Here is an 18,417-nt window from a genome sequence, read left to right on the forward strand (position 1 = left end):
GCCTCAGCCTCCCAGGTAGCTGGAACTAAAGGCATGTGCCACCATGCCTAATATTTTTTGTATTTTTTGTACAGACCTGGTCTCCCTATGTTGCTCAGGCTGGTCTCAAACTCCTGGGCTCAAGTAGTCTTCCCACCTCGGCCTCCCAAAAGTGCTGGGATTACAGACATGAGCCACTGATACCCAACACTAACCTGGCTAAGGTCACCCAGGCTGTAGAGAGGTAGAGCTGGGACAATGGCCTTTATCTGACTCCAGCATCCTCAGGATTTCCTCCCTTATCTGTAGAATGTGGGTAAGATGGCCAAGAACACATCCTAGAGGGCACGATAGCCAGGATAGGACTGTTCTAGGAACACACACGAGGCGTGTTAAGGAAGACTCAGAAAGATGAAAACCAGGAAAGAGCCCTGTGGCCGAGATCTACTCTGTATCCTAGAGTATTTTATGTACTTTTTGAAGCATTTTTTCACCAGTACTTAATAGCAACTGTTAGATCAAGTATTAGCTCCAGAGGAGTAAAAATCAGATTCCACAGATTTGTACTAATGTATCTAACACAGGTGGTAATGGCTTTTTTAAAAAAAAAAATGAAGAACAGTCCAGGCCGGGCGCGGTGGCTCACGCCTGTAATCCCAGCGCTTTGGGAGGCCATGGCGGGCAGATCACGAGGTCAGGAGTTCCAGACCAGCCTGGCCAACATGGTGAAACCAAGTCTCTACTAAAAATACAAAAAAATTAGCCAGGCATGGTGGCAGGTGCCTGTAATCCCAGCTACTCAGAAGACTGAGGCAGAAGAATCCCTTGAACCCAGGAGGCAGAGATTGCAGTAAGCCAAGACTGCACCACTGCACTCCAGCCCAGGCAACAGAGCGAGACTCCGTCTCAAAAAAGTCCAAACACACCAGGGGTTAAATAAGCTGCTTCTCTTTCCACTGTTTATTATTAATGTACAAAATATACAAAACCAAAAAAAAAAAAAATACTCATCCTCAAATCCATTTTGGCTCTAACCCAAGACCCTGCACAAAACCCAACCAATCCACTGTTTTCATAGAAAACAACTGATGCCAAGGTGAAGGAGAGAACTGGGAAAGGGCAAAATCATCTTGTTGAATCCACCCAGGAAGGCGCCTGGTGGGGATTCAGAGGTGGTTGACAGGGTGAAGTAGCTGGAAGCCTCCTTCACGCTGGCAAGGTTCCAGGTGGGAGCAGGGAGTGAGCTGACTCCCAAAGGCAGTGCATGTAGTGTGACTTTCAGGCCCAGCATGCCGGGCCCAAGTTGATGAGAAGCTGGTCTCACTGAAGTATTTTATCAAGTCTCCAGACTGGCTATAGTTGGCAAAGGCAGACCAGCACCACCGGTCTCACCTCTGCCAGCTGAAACTTGCACTGGATGCAGATATGAGTTCGCCATCATCGAACCTAGCAGACCCAGGACGCAGACTGGGTGTTCACAGAAAGTTGAAGGTCCCACTTGAGAAAGGACTAAGAATGGTGAGCCCACGCTGGGGGAGGAGTGGGGATGATGTGTGTTCCAGAACTCAAATCCAGCTGATTGAGCCCTCTCAGTGCAGTGGGATATACAATACCCCTTTCAGCATCTCCCCACCCCATGAGAAATAATGAACTTAGCTGGGATGATTTCTTAAGTGCAGCTGATCCTGTGTCAGAGTTCTGTGTGCATGTGGGGACCCGCAATAGAAGGGTAGGGGTGTTCTCCAGGATAATCAGCTTTAGGTTCTCAAGCATTAAGGGTAATACTGGAAAGGGGTTTGGGGTACAGGGCGAATCTTCTCAAAAAGTGAAGCCAACTGGGTCTCCTCTTCAGCAGTCCAGGAACATTTCCAGTCTCTCTCCTCCCCAGACTGGAGGAGAATATGTACATCAATGCGCACCAGTGATCAGAAAACCCCCAGGAACCCAAGCAAGTGGGAACTGAGGGGGCCGGCTCCTCATCAGCTGGGGAAAAGGGAAAATGGGCCTCACAGAAGCCATAACAGGGTGGAAGGAGCGAGGCTGCAGTCCACAGGGGTTGTGTGAACAGGGCAGGCAAATGGTCCCTAGGGCAGGGGGGGCCCATTGACACCCGGGTGGTAGAAGGCACAGTTGTTCTCATAGCGGCAGTTGCCCTTCATCATGAAATGTCGGCAGACAGGGCGGTTTGACATGTCTGTGGGAACGATGGCAAAACAGTTAGACAGGAAATAGCTGAGGGCAATGCCACCCTCACCACCCCTTGTCCATGACATCCTGAGAAATGTCTTTCAAAGACAATCTTGGGGATTTGGGGGAAGGGCATAGAGTAGGAACTGCTATGCATACTAGGACATCAAAGAGACGGGTACCTCACGTTCTGCCTAGCTACCAACAGTAGTGACTCTCACCCACTCCCCAAAAGCTTGTATGGGACACCAAAAGGCATATGGGGGACAGGGAGCATCCTCACCTCCTCCATGGCTGTGGCCTCCATCGTGCCCTCGGTGGCCCCCTCCCCCGTGGCCAGGACCATCATGGCCACGGTGCTCATGAGGTGGTGGCCCTCGATGGTCATGGCCTCGGTGACCAGGGACATCATGAGGCCGGTGACCATGGGGCCCCCCGTGTCCAGGGCCTTCATGGGGACGATGTCCACCACTTCCACCCATGCTTCCGCCAGGGCCTTCATGGGGGCGATGTCCACCACCGGCACCCATTCCTCCGCCAGGGCCTTCATGGGGACGATGGCCACTGCCACCACTGATGCCACCGCCAGGGCCTTCGTGGGGACGATGTCCTCCACCCCCACCCATGCTACCAGCAGGGCCTTCATGGGGGCGATGCCCACTTCCCATGCCACCGCCAGGGCCTTCGTGGGGACGATGTCCACTGTTGTTGCCCATGCCCCCACCAGGGCCTTCGTGAGGACGATGCCCACCACCTCCAACCATGCCCCCACCAGGGCCCCCTCGTCCATTTGGGGGTCCTCCTCCAGAGCGACCTCCTCTGGCGCCTCGGAATGGAGGAGGAGGAGGAGGAGGTTCGTTTCCTCCTCGGCCACCTCGGCCTCTATGGTATGGTCCAGGACCTGGTCCTGGACCCCCCCGCATTGGGCCACCCCGCATAGGGTCGCCCGGGCCATCCCAGAAGGGATCACCTCCCCGGGGAGGGGGTGGAGGACCCAGAAGACGTGGACCCACTGGCCCACCAGGGCCTCCATGGGGACCTGTAAGGGGAGAAAAAAGAGAGACAGTATCAGCTACCAGGAACTGCCATCTCCCAACCTAAACCACCACCTCCCACCTTCCAGTCAATCCTATACTATTATCAGACTGAAATTAAGCAGATAAGCCCATTCCAACCTTTTACTCACCACCTACCTGGCATAGGTCCCCCAGGTCCAGGGGGAAAGTGCTGCATGCCCTTGGGGCCCCCAGGACCCCCTGGTGGGAAACCATTGGCTATTGGGCCAGGGCCTAGGAGTCCATGTGGCACTGTTAATGAAAACAAGAGTAACACAGCATGAGCACTCTAGAAGACTAGCATGATCTCCCATTTAGGTGCAACCAACTGACCCTCTCAAACCAACCTGGCAGAGCAATGCTCTCTCTGTCCGGTCTTCCCCTCCCATTTCTTGCCTAGTGGCCACAGCCCTGTATTCTTCTGCATCTTTGAAACCCTGCTTCCCCCAACTCCACTGCAGGCTTCCTCCCCCAGTCCCCTGGGGCTGGCCCTGAAGATTACCCAGCATCTGCTTGATCTTGTCCGAATAGTCTGGTTGTTTCAGTAGTTCCTCTGAAGGATGACTGTTTGGGCTACCCTGTGAGGATGTAAGAAGGCAAAGTCAACAGACAGAAAGGGTAACAACCATGGCGAAAGATAGCGCCAAAGATTAGGGGTAACTGGGTAGATGTGGAGAACTGGGGTAAGGCGAATGGGAGACAGTGAGGAGAGAGAGCTTAAGGAGGCTCCACAGAAGGTGGAAAAGGGGAAGGAGGGTGCGTACCATGATGGAGGTGAGGATCTCTTGGACATTAATGCCTCCTGCTCCAGGGCCTTGGGGGCCCTTTCCAGCACCCATGCTTCCCATAAGATTGGCCAGAACTGGAGGCAACTTGGAGCCTCCTGCCCCGTCAGGTGAGCCACCTGACCCCCCAGGTTCCAGAGTCTCAACATACGGAGTCTCATCCATGGAACACTCCTGAAAGAAGAACAAAAAAAATCAGGACTGACAGAACAGAGACATTCTCACATGAAAGATGCACCGAATTCAATGACCATCACAACTTCCATCATCACAGAACATTGACTTACCTCATCTAGGGGGATGAGTTTAGGGGGTATGGGCTCGTAGGGCTCAGGATCAGGCTCATGAGGACTATCAGGAACAACACAGGTGAGAGAAAAAAGAATGATAGTCAAGTTATTAATTCAGACCCTGAAAGTAATTTCTAACCTCCACCCCGTAATTACCCCAGCTCATGTTCCCCTCAGGAGTGTCCAAGCACTCAACATCCCAGGGCACGAACCCCACTCTGCTCACCTCTCCTTGTTCAGGAAGAGCTCCTGAAGGATTCCCTTCTCCCGCTCAGCCTGGATATATCGCTCCTGACTATTGCTTCCAGGGGTGACAAGAGGTGAGGGCAGAACCAGGGGCCGGGGGCACACCCAGGGCACCTTCTCCTCCATGTTATCATGGCTCAGACGCCGCGCTGTCTCAAATGCATGTCGGTCTGATAGTATCTCTCGCTTAGCCGCCTCGCCAAAGTCCTTGATCTTATTCACATTTACTGTCGGCAGGGGAAGAAAAGCAAGAGGGAAAGTAAGCACAACCAAGTCCTTTCAAAATCCCTTAAACACACCTATTACATAGGAAATGACCTCTTACCTCGTTCAGTTTCATCCAATTCAAAATAGAAATATTCTCTCAGTTTGCCTTCCTCAGGCCATGTCACACTTTTCCTCTTCCTGCCTTTCCGGGTCAGTTGGTTAGGATCTCCAGGACTCTCCACTGGCTTGGCATCCAGAGCTCCTGGCTCCAAAGAGGCTGGAAGCAGAAGAGGTTTCAGACCCAGATCCCTCCTTTCAGAAAACCCCCCAAACTGAACCAGTTTCTAGATTACCTGTATCCATGAGCTCCGGGACTTCAACAGGGGGAACCGGGGTGCCTGGACGGTCTGCTTCCATTGCCTCAGAAGGTGGTGCTGGTTCTGGGGAAGAAGGTTTGGCTGTGCTTGGTTCTGTGCTCGTTTTCCCTTCAAAGGGGCTTGGCTATTGTGAAAGAAAAGGAAGTTAATGAACTGACTGGAAAGCCAAGGGCAAGGCAATTAGTCCAGGGTCCCAGGCACAGTCCCCCAACAGTTCCTATATAAAGGAAGACTCTGTCTCCACAATGGTCTCACCTGCACCAGTCTATATCCACGGCAAAACGCCTCTTGTTCTCCCCGACAACTCCTAGCTGCTGTGCCCTTTCTTCTACTTTACCTTTTATACTCTGTCACTGAAACCTACTTCTGGGAGCCCATACCTTGGCAGCCGTAGGTGACAGTACTTTTTTCTTCTTCTTAATTTTGATGCCTGGAACAGGGGCTGAATTGAGAGCATCCAGAAAGCCCAGGCCCTCCATAGCTACAAAAAGAAAGAGCACCAAATGGCATCATCAGACCTCCTTCATAATCCTACACCTGCAAACACAGTCCAGGCATAAAATGAGCCAGTGAAGACCCTGCCTCAACTTAGGACACGATAAGCTCAAGAGGACCAGGAAGCACATGCAGGAGGATTCACACAGGATATTCTTGTTGTTATTCTAGGTTTCTCATGGCAGGCAAGCCATAGCTTTGGATGTGAATTATAGCTCAGGTAGCTGACGAAGTGAGCCCTTGTGAACACGACAGATCACCTTACCAGGTGCCCCTGACCAGTCACAGAATGGCACACGTCCCTATCTTATCTCTAAAATTACTCCTAAGTGACCCCTGAAACGGGAGTTCCAGAGGTACAAAAAGTAAGGGATACCAAGAAATCAAAGGAAAATGGAGGGAAATAATAAAAGAGAAGGGAAAAAACTTCTCGTTCCCAGGGACATTCGTTCCCATAAGAGTTTGCTCCTGGCCGGGTGCAGTGGCTCATGCCTGTAATCCCAGCACTTTGGGAAGCTGAGGTGGGTGGATCACGAGGTCAGGAGATCAAGACCATCCTGGCCAACATGGTGAAACCCCATCTCTACTAAAAATACAAAAAATTAGCCGGGTGTGGTGGCGGGCACCTGTAGTCCCAGCTACTCGGGAGGCTGAGGCAGGAGAATGGCGTGAACCCGGGAGGCGGAGCTAGCAGTGAGCCAAGATCGTGCCACTGCACTCCAGTCTGGGTGACAGAGTGAGACTCTGTCTCTAAAAAAATAAATAAATAAATAAATAAATAAATAAATAAATAAATAAAAAGAGTTTGCTCCTAATTCAAAGTACATCTTCCCCACTTTAGACTCACGCTGTGGTGGGATGATCTTCACTTTGATCTCTTTGGTGGCATTAGGTGTTGTGTTGAGTGGCTTGTATTTCTTCTCTGCAGGGGGAGTAGCATCTCCTGGAGCAGCTACGTTGCTGTCAGAAGAGGAACTGTCATCAACATCTCTGACTCACCCCCTCTTGCTCCCTTGTGTCCACAGATCCACCCCATTCAGAACCTGAGAATATGGTCCATACCTCTGACGTTTGAGGGGGATGGGTTTAAGGTTGTACTTGTCAGAAACCACCACTGTGCTGGCATTCTTCTTCACAGGCACCAAGGATGGTGTCTCCAGCTCTAGTCCTGGGGAAAGAAGCATGGTGTGGGCAGCTGAACTCAAACCCCAGACCCCCGAATTTTCCTCCCGTTCTCACCCGCAGATGTTCTTCTAGCCTTGTAACCAAAGCTTCCTCTGCTAGTCTTCCCTCTTCCTTACGATTAACATACCACACATCAAATGATTCCCCCATAAGGCTCTGGGTGTGCACATGCCCATGAACCCTCCAGAGGCCAGCCGCCAGTCTTACCAGTGGAACGGAACTTGGCATGACTGGGTGCTGTGGTGCGAAGAGACTTGGGCTTCTCCCTCTTCTTCTCTGGGGCCTCCTCAGCCCGGGTCTCAGCCTTCACCTCTGTCAAAGGTCGCTCAGGAAGGGTAGTTCGACTTTTTCCTTCATCTTTACGTTTCTTCTTATCTTTCTCTGTTGTGAAAAAACAAAGCAGAAAAGGATTTTATTTAGATGAACACTGTCAGAGGTGAAGCAGACTGGGAGCACCTAAAGGCCACATCCCAATAGGAAAGAAATAAATACAAAGGATAAAGGACTAAGGAGCTTACCAGCAGGCTGGGTACTGCTCTGAGAGCGGATGACAGCCATCCAGTCGCTGACAAGGACTGAGGCCAATTTCCGGAGCTCTGCAGGTGACAGAAAAGGGAAATGCCTAAATAATGTAAAGTAACATTCTTCCAGGAACAGAAAATGGGAGGTTTGAGAAAATACTGTGAAAATTTATGTAACGGAGAAAGTAACCCAAAGTTTTAAGAAGAACATGAGATATGCTTAAAAACCAAACCCTTAAAAAATGGAACAATGAATTAGAGTTGTGTTCTACTTGGATAACTTTCAACTCTGATGTCATCACACCACTCTGGAGTAAAAAGACCTAATATTTCAGAATATGTGGTTAAAATCTACATTAGTAAAAGACTACACGTTGGGTGCAGTGTACACTGCTTGGGTGATGAGTGTACCAAAATCTCAGAAATCACCATTAAAGAACTTATACATGTAACCAAAATCCACCAGTTCCTCAAAAACTGACATTTTTTTAAAAAGCTATGTTAGTTGCTTTATGTATAACACACCTAATTGTTACAACAATCTGAAGACTTTTTATTTTCCTTTATAGATGTGAAAACAAGAATAAAATTTGTTTCTAAATATATGAAAAAATACTTTGTAACTCTTTCCTTTTGTACTTGGCAAATAACATCTCTGATCTATGGCACCTCTCTTCTGGCCAACATTTCCACTTACAAACTCATTTCATAATTTATTATTTAGTAATAGGAGTTTCACAGATGAGACACGCTAGGATGATACTATTTCCCACAGTGAATTTTAAGTGTATGTGTTTTATAACAAGCAATTTTAGGAATCAGCTTCCAGTTAAAGTATGGCACCTTATATTCAGCAACAGAGAAATGAACACCTTTGGAATTGAGAACAGGAAAGAGGGTACAGGTTAGAGGAACTTTCTCTTTAAAAGAAGGAAAAAAAGCAAGGTGAGGTAGAAAGAGAAAAGTGAAGGGACAATCCAAGGATGGGAAAAGATATTAAGGTAATTAAGTGGAAGTAATAGAGAAAAGCCCATGAGAGAGCAGGAGTGGCACCCTACCTTCATCCTCACTTGACTTGCTCAGCTGCTTCACCAGTTTAGCTGTGTTGTTCTATGAGAGATGGAAGCAGCGGAAAGGTAAATGCCAGGAGGCAAATAATTCCACTTAGAGCTAAAAACGACAAAAGTTACAGTCCTCCCTGCTTTTTTTTTTTTTTTTTTTTTTTTTGAGACGGAGTCTCACTCTGTTGCCCAGGCTAGAGTGCAGTGGCGCAGTCTTGGCTCACTGCAGCTTCGACCTCCCAGGCTCAAATGATTTTCCCACCTGAGCCTCCTAAATAACTGAGACTACAGGCATGCACCACCATATCTGGGTAAATTTTTTCTATTTTTTGTAGAGACAGAGTTTTATCATTTTCGCCCAGGCTGGTCTTGAACTACTGGGCTCAAGCAATCCACCCACCTCAGCATCCCAAAGTGTTGGGATTACAGGTGTGAGCCACCACATCTGGCTGACACATTCCTTTTTTTTTTTTTTTGAGACGAAGTCTCACTCTGTCGCCCAGGCTGGAGTGCAGTGGTGCGATCTCCGCTCACTGTAACCTCCACCTCCTGGGTTCAAGCGATTCTCCAGCCTCAGCCTCCTGATTAGCTGGGACTACAGGCGCATGCCACCATGCCTGGCTAATTTTTTGTATTTTTAGTGGAGATGGGGTTTCACCATGTCAGCCAGGATGGTCTCAGTCTCCTGACCTCATGATCCGCCCGCCTCAGCCTCTCAAAGTGCTGGGATCACAGGCGTGAGCCACCGTGCCCAGCCGCCACACACCTATTAAAGGAGATAAATTCAAACCAAGTCTTCTTCTTCTAAATTCCTATTTTTTTTCTGCTGTTCTACCTCACAGGCCCAAGATTACAGCCACATCAGTCAGTTTGAGTTTTTCATCCATTAGACTAAACCAAAAAAGGAAGAATCAGGGTTTAAAGACTAAAGGTACCTGCTTGAGATGGTCTACAGTGAGCGGTAGATGCTGCAGGGTCAGTAGAATTTGCTGGAGGAGGGGAATGTTGTTGGTTGTCTTTGAATACGTCAGCCAATTGTTAAGAAGTTTGTAGCCGCCAACGTCAATAAATCTGCAGGCAGGCAGGAGAGTCTATCAGTAATGCCCTTTCTAGGTTTTGACAGTACCACATCCTACAATCCCAGTCTCCCATCAATGACCCAGGAACCCCATGCCTCACCGCCCCATCTTTTCGCTACACCTTCCCATTCCAACCATCCAGATCCCCACTTACTTGACCAATATTTCTGGTGAACGGGTCTGCAGGAGAATGTTCAAGTAAGTGCATCGACTCACCATCTTTCGTGCTTCCTTCATCAAACTGCAGAAGATGAGTTAGGGTTAGAAATGAAGCAGCCAGTATCTCTTCTCTTAGCAAAAGCGCCTCTCTGTGAACTGCCTAGAGATTCCTAATGACTTGGGACTTTGCTCCAGAGAAGGGGAGTCACATATACCTCTAGGAAGATGGGATGGATCCAGTGCGACATGGAAACTTATGGGAGAACAGAGACACCGCAGTCTCTGACCTGGGGAGGAGAGCATCGCTGCCTCCCTAACACACAGGATGAATTCCATTCTGCCTCCAGGTGATAAGGCTATCCCTCAACAACTGTCCCTAATAGTCTGTTCAAGACTGGCTTAGTTATTTACTCTCCCGTGAAAAACCTGAGAATCCCTGAAGGAAAATAACATTATGGGTAGGTGGAACACGAACCAAAACAATCTAGAATTCTGTTACCAGGCTACCCTGCTCTCATTCCAAAGCATGACTCCCTTGGGACTGTGGACGTCCAAATCTCCAGTTTCCATTATGGTCAGAAACAAGTGATCATCTTTTCCTATTCCTTATCCTAAAATTGTTAGATTTTAATCCTATTGCACTGACTATCTTTCCCTTTCCTTTCCAGGATCATTCCAGTGTGCCTCAACTGCAGCCATGTTTTAACACACAATATTCTCTACTCACAGTGAATCCAAAAAGGGGTAAAGACTCACCTGAAGATCTTGGAAATCCCATCCACACTTTTGACTTCCCCATCTCGGTTAAGGAAGCTGTCCAGGCCCTTGAGAAGTTCTTTGGGGTCTATGGGACCCGAACCCATGATGGTGGTTTCTATGGTAAGAGGACAAAACAAACAAACCCACAGAATAAATGGGTGGCAAGGACTACCCCAGTAGGCCCTCTAATAAACCACATCTCTATATTTGACAAAGTATAATGACTAATTATTCAACTACGCTATTTTTTAGATATGAAAAATCGACACAGACCACTTGCCACTACTGAGAAAATAGCCCTGGCAAGTTAAGCATGGGGAGCATATGTGACTGAACAGGAAAGCAATTCGATTGGAGGAGTAGGGCAGCACACCTGTCCCTCCCTCCCAGCAGCATCCTTCCCAGGATGGCTGAACTTCACTAGATCGTACTAAAGCTAAGATCAGTTCTCATAACAAGATGTTCAACTCTCCAGGGCATTTATACCTATTGTTAAGTCCTGTCTTCCCTAGTTGCTGATAAATTTGGCTTGAAAAACAGCCTATAGCTTGATAGAAATTGGGCCAATCTTGGGTGTTTGAGCTAAATGTCTTATAAGACTTGAGTCCTTTTTATCTTAGCCCATTAAGAGTCATAATCACTACACATGGCAAGATATGTATCAGCTGAAGTGGTAGATGATGTAGAACAAAACAAAACTTGAAAACAGAATCCCTCCCTAAGGAGATCTGGGAGTAGGTGCCAGAGATTGAGACAAATGGATGCATGGAAATCAAGCAGGTCCTCCTAGACCTTGAATAGACTGTCACTCATTAGCCAAACACTACACAACTTTTTACTGTCTCTAAGTTAAAAGGAAGCTAGTGGTTTGTGCTTTCAAAAGCAAAGATGCGAATCTGGTCCTCTCCTCAAAAATCACGCTGTATAAGATTCCCTAGGAAAGCCTAAAACTGAAAACCATGGAACCTAAAAAGGGAACAGATAAAGCCAAATGCTAGAAAAATTCCCTTTTAAGCAGCTGTTTTAGACCAGGTTGGGAAGGGAATTAGTTAAAAGCTAAGCTCCTTTTATGGAAGGGACAAGCCAGAACTGAAGTTCCAGAAAGGTAATTTAGGATCAATATGGTTCTGATTGGGATTTTTATCTACACTGCCTCTAAATACTTGCTTCTAAGACCCAAAAAAGAGGCTGGGTGCAGTGGCTCATGCCTGTAATCCCAGCACTTTGGGAGGCCAAGGTGGGCAGATTCCTTGAGCGCAGGAGTTTGAAACCAGCCTTGGCAACATGGCGAAACCTCATCTCTACAAAACATAAGTCGAGTGTGATGGTGTGCACCTGTAGTCCCAGCTACCCGGGAGGCTGACGTGGGAAAACGGGAGGACTGCTTGAGCCCAGGGATACTGAGGCTACAATGAGCTGTGATTGTGCCACTGCACTCCAGCCTGAGAGACAGAGTAAGATGCTGCCTCAAAAACAAACAAACAAACAAAACACCACCAAAAAAGAAAGCCACTTCAGCAATATCTGCCTTTGGGCAATAAGGCCCACACTGAGTAGCAAGGAAGAGGCAAGAACAAAACCTTCCTCATCCTACATCTAGCACAGAAGTAACAGACACAATCCCAGCAGAAGGGTAGAAAAATCAGTATTTTACAAAGATGAGTAGTTTTGTGCCGGAAAAAACACAGGTTTCTTGTAAGATAATGCAAATTAGTTCTACTTGTTCTCAAACAAAAGAAAAAACATAAGCATAACAATCTCAGCCTTTTTGTCCTCCCAACAAAAACGTCAGTAAGTTTCCAAATGTGTAGGTCCTAACAACCTAGGCGAGCAGCAGCAGAAGCAGGGAGGAGGCAGCCAGGAAGGGTAGGAGTATAATCTTGGCTCTGGAGATCATAACCTGTGGGCTGAACAGAGGGAGAGATGAGGCAAGAAATGTTGAGGAGTCGCTGCTGCCCTGGAACCTCCACAAGTACAAGTGGAACCTGAGGTCAGAGAAAAAACATTCAAGGAGAATACTGGAAAAGATTAGATGTCCGTGGGCCAAACCCACTCAAGTGTGGTGATTCCTACACACACAGAGACAGACACAGAAATAAAGGTATTCTTCCCATGTAGTGAGATACTATAAAGTGATCTATAGAAACTATAAAGAGATACAATAAAGGGACACAAAAAACAGATATCACATCTGTTGGAGACTGGAAAAGCAATGTATGGGTTCCAATAACAACATATCATAAGCAATCAAGAGACTAAGAAATTTTTAAAACTCTCTCTCTATATATATATACACACATACCTACCATTAGATTCCTAAAGCAAAATATATGCAATTTGACAAAAGGCCTTAAATTAAACATCATTTCAAACCAGTTACCCTTGACTTGACTGATTCAAACCCAGAGATGAATATATATAACCCTGGAGAATTCCCTTTTGCATATCCAACTACAAGCTAAGCCAATAAATAGACCTACTACCCCTATTTCCTTCAGACACTAAATAAACTGTCATCTGAGCTCAAGTGTTCCTTAAGAGGATGGGAGACAGGAAAGAAGAGCCAGTCTTAGAAAAATGGACCAATGAGTACAAAGCTAAATTCTGTCCAGTGCCCTCTGCTGGAAATGGGATCCAGGGACTTTTTTATTCCCACATGTATAAACAAGAATAAAAGACATTAATAGTCAAAGGGAAGCTAAGAGACAAAGCAAAATTAGTGTTAAATATTCATTTTCCACTACTTATATTTTGGAAATATAAGTGAAATTTTGTCTCATGAGCACCAATCTTGATAAAATGTAAGTGGGTTTTCTCATGATGGCCTTCCTTCAGGAAGATTAGTTCTTATTTAAAATTAAGGACCCCAAGTGTCTTATAACCTAGTTTCCTTACTTTGAAGTCAGTATATTTTGGAAAAAAACCAAACAATTTCCAAGGCGCTCAAGTGGAAAGGAATGTAAAGTCCAACATTTCGGGCACAGGGCTATAGCAGAGAAGGCAAACTGAGTTGATGAAGGAAGGCAGGGGCCGTGACTAAGTGTTGTAACATTACCTACTCAAGATCTGGAGTCTAGAATGAAAGCTTAAGAAAGATTTCTGGAACCACAAGTAATCCACGGCATGATTGTCTTCTTTTAATGAGCTGCTATTTCCTTGACTGCAGAACATACAGAAGGTGGGGAGTGAGGTAGCAACCCCCTGGCCTACCTCCACCTCATCCTAAGCTATGCATTCCTTATGGAGAGAATGTTTCAGGCAGAGCCATACTCTACTGGCACAAGGCACTGGGGAATTTTCTACCATTTTTACCAGAGATAAACGTCTGTGACACCAACTCCTGCCTTCAAAATGAATTTTACTTGAGGGTTATTCAATTAAATAGGGTGAAAAAATATCCAGCATAGCTAAAGTTATTCCACACCCATCACCAATGAAACAGGACTGAATTGGTTCAGGATAAAAATTCTGTGCAAGTAAGAGCTCTTTAAAAAATAACTGTCTTCTAACAAAAGGAGAAAAAAGTCCCAAATTTACCTTAATTTAGAGGCACTTCTGGAAATGAAAATGATTTGTACCTAACCCCTTATGTTCCCCTTCCTTTCTTCAGTGTTTTAGGCACTTCCTAGTTTGACTCAATAGTGGACTGAATTATGTCTCTCAGGTGATTCATCACAAGGTCATAGCTTTCTTCCAAGTAGTAAGCCCCTACCCCTCAGTCATTTTGCAAACCTGATACATGAGCTCCTCAAAAGCTTATCTGCCTTCCAATAAAGATGCAAAATGATATACCACCCTGACTCATAGAAAAAGACCCCAGACTACAACTCTGGCCACAAACTACAAGGATCAGGTTTTCCAAGATTTTCTGAATGGATGTGGTTCCCCTAGTAGACCTGGCTTCCCATCTCCCATGTTAAGGAAGATCTTCTTTATTAATCCCCTGGCTCACTAGAGATCAGGAACCCCAGTGGGTAGAATGTTCAGCTCCCAAGGAAGATATGCTGCAGAGGCACATGGCAAACTGCTTAAAAGAAAAAAACAAAACAAAACAAAAAAAACTTGTAGTCAACAGACATGTGGAAGAGTCCCTCCCATCTAATCCAGAAGCTTAAGTAATAATTTGAGAATCTGTACCCAGTAGGAAGTTAGCCCTAAGTCTCACCCAGGTCACCAGAGGGCAGTTATACTTTCCAATTCTGCCTAGCACCTCCACGCTTCAGTGCAGGACTTTTAAAAATTAAAATTATATGGAGAGTCTGATAAAGATTTGACTTTGAAAAATTTGGGGGAAGAAAGGAACCAGACACCCAATACCACCCTCAGATAGGGCATGGCTTCTGAACATGCACCAAATGCCACAGCACTGCATGAGTTGAAAAATGAAGAGGACATCATTTTTTCATTAATGCTTTTAGGAATTTCTTTTAGAAGGGAAGGAAAAAGAAATTCAAAAAAGGTGGCTCTTTGGGGAAAAAAAAAAATGAAAGTTGTGAAATGTAATACCAGAAAGGTTTTGCTTACCAGAAACCGTAGCTTGATTCCCCCTGCCTTGAGTTTACAACTGCCGCCTCCTTTCCTAAAGATTCACTTCTTATCCTAGTACCAATGTACAGGAACTAATCAAGTGCAGAACGTGATACAGCACTGAATACAGTTTATCCCCAAACTGAGAGGTGGGAATGAGGGCGATTTAGAAGAAAGTCCTAAAAGTACCCACCTTCCCCCGATTCTCATTACACAAAGCGACCAAATGCAGGAGGCCCACTGGTTCCTAAGCAGAAATGGCACACTTCAGTGTCATTAGGCCCGTTTATCTCCAAGTTACTCTTGCAAGCCCTTGTGTCTTTCCCATCTCCCTCTACACACATATATACATACACACACGCTCACACACATCCTCAAAGCTTCCCAGTCTTAGGTTTGCCTGTTTTTTCACCCCTGGCAACTGAAGTGGGGAAAAATTACAAGCAGTTGTGATGAGTGAAGGAAAGCGAAAATAAAAACTGGTTCTATAAAAACTAGAACTACCCAAAGAGATGGACAGCCTTGATACTTAATTCCTATAAGCTCCTATCCCTTTAAGATACTTTATATAATGAAAATAAGGAAAATGTCTTCTCCCTAGCAGCAACGAGCACAGGCAGTGCAAAAGCATCTGCTCAGGGGTGGAGCTTCAAGAGGGTGGAGAGAGGAGGAAGAAAGCTGATTACATCACCTTTCAAGGCTGCTCCTCCCACTTGACCAAGTTTCTAGGGCGGCCCTAAGCTCAGGATGGCAAAAGGGGGAGAAAAACAACAAAGACGGAGGGACGCCATTTTGTAATGGAGAAAGAGGACTTAAACTAAAAAGCCACCCGGCTCTGCCGGTAGCTTCAGTTACATTATAAAACACCTTTTTAGTAAAAAAAAAAAAAAAAAAAAAAAAAAATCAAAAACCAGTTCCCCATCGTGAATAATCTTTGGCCTATTTTGATCAGTAAGAGCGTAGTGAAAATTAAAGCAATTAAAATATTAAAAAGAACAATTTTCTGCAGGGAAGAACTGAATTTGCAACGGAGGTTCAACCGGCTACCATCGACCACCCCCATCCTCCCTATAGAGGGAAAGGGGGAGGAAGGACTTGGACCCCTCTCAACAAATAGGGTTGAGGTGGGAGGACAGGAAAAAAAATGGGTCAAGACACAACCTGCAACGCCGCTTGGAAGACAAAAGGACAAGGAAAGTCGCCATATTGAAGCAGGGAAGAAAAAAATTCCTTTTAACGACACAAATCTTTTAGAAAGCTAGCATTCAATTGCACTAAATGGCTTTTAAAATTATACTCCTAAATTCCACATTTCCCAACCTTTCCACCCTCTATTTAACTGTACCTCCCCCACCAAAAAATATCAAGTTAAAATGTTAATCACTCTTTTGCTTTTAAATACCTATGCAATCTGCAACAATTATAAGACATTCTTTACCTCCCCAACTATTATCTTGTATGTACTGGCACTAAGATTATATTTTGTCCTAAGTGTCTTGCAATCTTTATTCCTAGATTGCCACCTATTTTAACCACACAAATATACCCCAAGCAAATTACATCAAAATTGAGAGGATTTAACAGTCATTCAAAAAGTTATAGCGAGCTATTACTTCTCTCTGCCCATCTCCTTACCCTGCAATCTTTATGTACAGATTGCTTATTAATCTGGCAAATTGAAAGGCACCCTGCTTGTCTCACACACAAAGAAGTGGTACTTCTGGGCCACAAGATCCACCATCTCTTGTATGTGAGCTCATTAACCCTTTTGAAGACTGCTGCTAACCAGAGGAAGGTAACCATTCCTCCTTATATAAACACATATGGCTTTGGCAGTCTGGAAATTGGCTGGATTACCAAGGGTTAACCGTCAAAATCCTCACTTGCTGGCCCTCCCTCCACCCTCTCTTTGCCTGCAGCAAGGCAGGGAAGAGATAGGTGGTAGGGGAGAGAGAACAAGACTGTTTAGACCCACAGGCCCTTTTTAATGGAGATTAAGTGACCAGATTGGTCCTTCTCCAGTTCTCTATTTGTTCTATGGTCTCATTTCTTCCTCTCATTATTTTTGGTTTCACAACGGGAAACGTTGATTTCTTGTTGCAAGGCTGGTTTTTGAAAATTCGACACTTACTATCCAATTTTTTTGCGACGTCAGCACCTCGGGCTCAGGGGGGAGGGGGTAAAATTTTGGAGGAAAAAAAATAAAACAACCAACCAGGACCCAAAACTCAATTATTTAGGGGGCCTCATTGGATCAAAAAGTCTTTTAAAAAATAAAGGCCAACTCAGTATTCATTTCCCCCCCCACCCAACTCCATTTAGGGAGGGGGGTCGCAGAAAAAAGTTCTGAGTGGATTCAAAAAAGTAAACGCTGGATGAGTGAATTTGGGTGGTTTGGGAAGGGAGGGTGGTTGATTATTTTTGAAGTTATGTAGTGACGGTCCTTCGGCCACAGATTTCAAGTCCCAAGCAGCGTGGGCTGGTGGGGTGGGCAAGATAGGTGGGAAGGGGCAGAAGACACAAGTGGTTGGGCTGGTGGCTGCTGTTTTCCCTTTCCCCCCTCTCTCAGGATCCTTTCAAGGGCTTAGATGTTGCTGCGGCTTGTTTCTGTTTTCCTCGTGGCCGGCCTGTCTTTCTCCGAGAAAATTCAAACCTGGGATAAAAGGAACACAAGGGAGAAAGATGTAATCAGTACGGGTTGCTTCAAAACACTCACAAATGCCATCTTTGTTGTCCCCAAACAAACCTGTGTCCCATCCTGATCGCAACCACTTTAAGCCGTGGCTCTCAAATGAACCCATCCATCCCTATCCCGCTTCCCAGATCCAACGCTCTCCGCAAAATTTTACCCACTAGACGACAAAGTAGGCAAACTTACCTCTAAACGAACCCCAGAATGGCGGCCGCCCGCTCGGGTGGAGTCTTTTATACCCGGACGCCGCCCAACGCGCCCAAACGTGCTAGTGAAACGCCCTTGTCGCGAGACATTATACGCGAGGCGTGAACTCATTGGTCAACCCAAATGACAACTCGCCAACTGATTGGCTACTCTCACTTCACCTTTGCTCCGCCCCTTTCCCTGGCACTCTCTTCCGCCTCCTTCCTGCCTCCCTGTCGCGTGCGCGTGACCAGAGAGCCTAGCACCTCCCTTTCCTCTGCTTTCGCCACTTCCGCCCTGGAGAATATTTCTCACCCAGGATTGGTAGAAACCTAAGGGCGCATGCGCACTGAGAGGATCCCGATAAAAATCGCCTTCAAAATTGCTTAAAAGGCAAACTTTAACAATGCGATCTAAGAGTCGTAGTGACTGGCCAAGAAAAAACGCAATTTTGAGGTCTAATTCGATTGTGACGCAGTTGAAATTAGCTTCTCCCCCATGCCTCCCCTTTCACGCTTCCGTCCTGACGCAAACGTGGGGCCGCCTTCCGCACTGCGGGCTTGTCCTTGGCCCTGCCCTACTCAGTTTCCTGAAGCATGCGCAGTTGCCTTTCCGTCAATTCCTGTC

General features: G+C 46.2%; 1 protein-coding gene across 5 annotated transcripts; it reads right to left on the minus strand.

Annotated features, from left to right (window-relative positions):
* Positions 1 to 911: 911 nt before the first annotated feature.
* PPP1R10 (protein phosphatase 1 regulatory subunit 10) lies at positions 912 to 18,346 on the minus strand. 5 transcript variants are annotated; one of them, XM_054685462.2, is made up of 21 exons: positions 17,791 to 18,078; positions 17,044 to 17,565; positions 15,106 to 15,159; positions 10,383 to 10,500; positions 9,622 to 9,708; positions 9,324 to 9,459; positions 8,386 to 8,437; positions 7,325 to 7,402; positions 7,014 to 7,187; positions 6,684 to 6,789; positions 6,469 to 6,581; positions 5,507 to 5,607; positions 5,103 to 5,250; positions 4,868 to 5,026; positions 4,523 to 4,769; positions 4,294 to 4,357; positions 3,986 to 4,180; positions 3,724 to 3,799; positions 3,360 to 3,473; positions 2,450 to 3,205; positions 912 to 2,173 (listed from the first exon to the last, which is right to left on the minus strand). In XM_054685462.2, the coding sequence occupies exons 4-21, from the start codon at positions 10,487 to 10,489 to the stop codon at positions 2,064 to 2,066; spliced, it is 2,823 nt and encodes a 940-aa protein (XP_054541437.1). In that variant the 5' UTR covers positions 10,490 to 10,500; positions 15,106 to 15,159; positions 17,044 to 17,565; positions 17,791 to 18,078; the 3' UTR covers positions 912 to 2,063. The 5 variants fall into 5 exon arrangements, 4 of the variants coding, with proteins under 4 accessions (XP_054541437.1, XP_009449100.1, XP_063667964.1 ...); XR_001718147.4 differs by lacking the exon at positions 15,106 to 15,159 and having other exon boundaries at positions 3,569 to 3,799; positions 17,791 to 18,326; XM_009450825.5 differs by lacking the exon at positions 15,106 to 15,159 and having other exon boundaries at positions 17,791 to 18,346.
* Between the last annotated feature and the right edge of the window lie 71 nt (positions 18,347 to 18,417).

Source organism: Pan troglodytes, chromosome 5 (assembly GCF_028858775.2).
Source record: "Pan troglodytes isolate AG18354 chromosome 5, NHGRI_mPanTro3-v2.0_pri, whole genome shotgun sequence".
NCBI lineage: Eukaryota > Metazoa > Chordata > Mammalia > Primates > Hominidae > Pan > Pan troglodytes.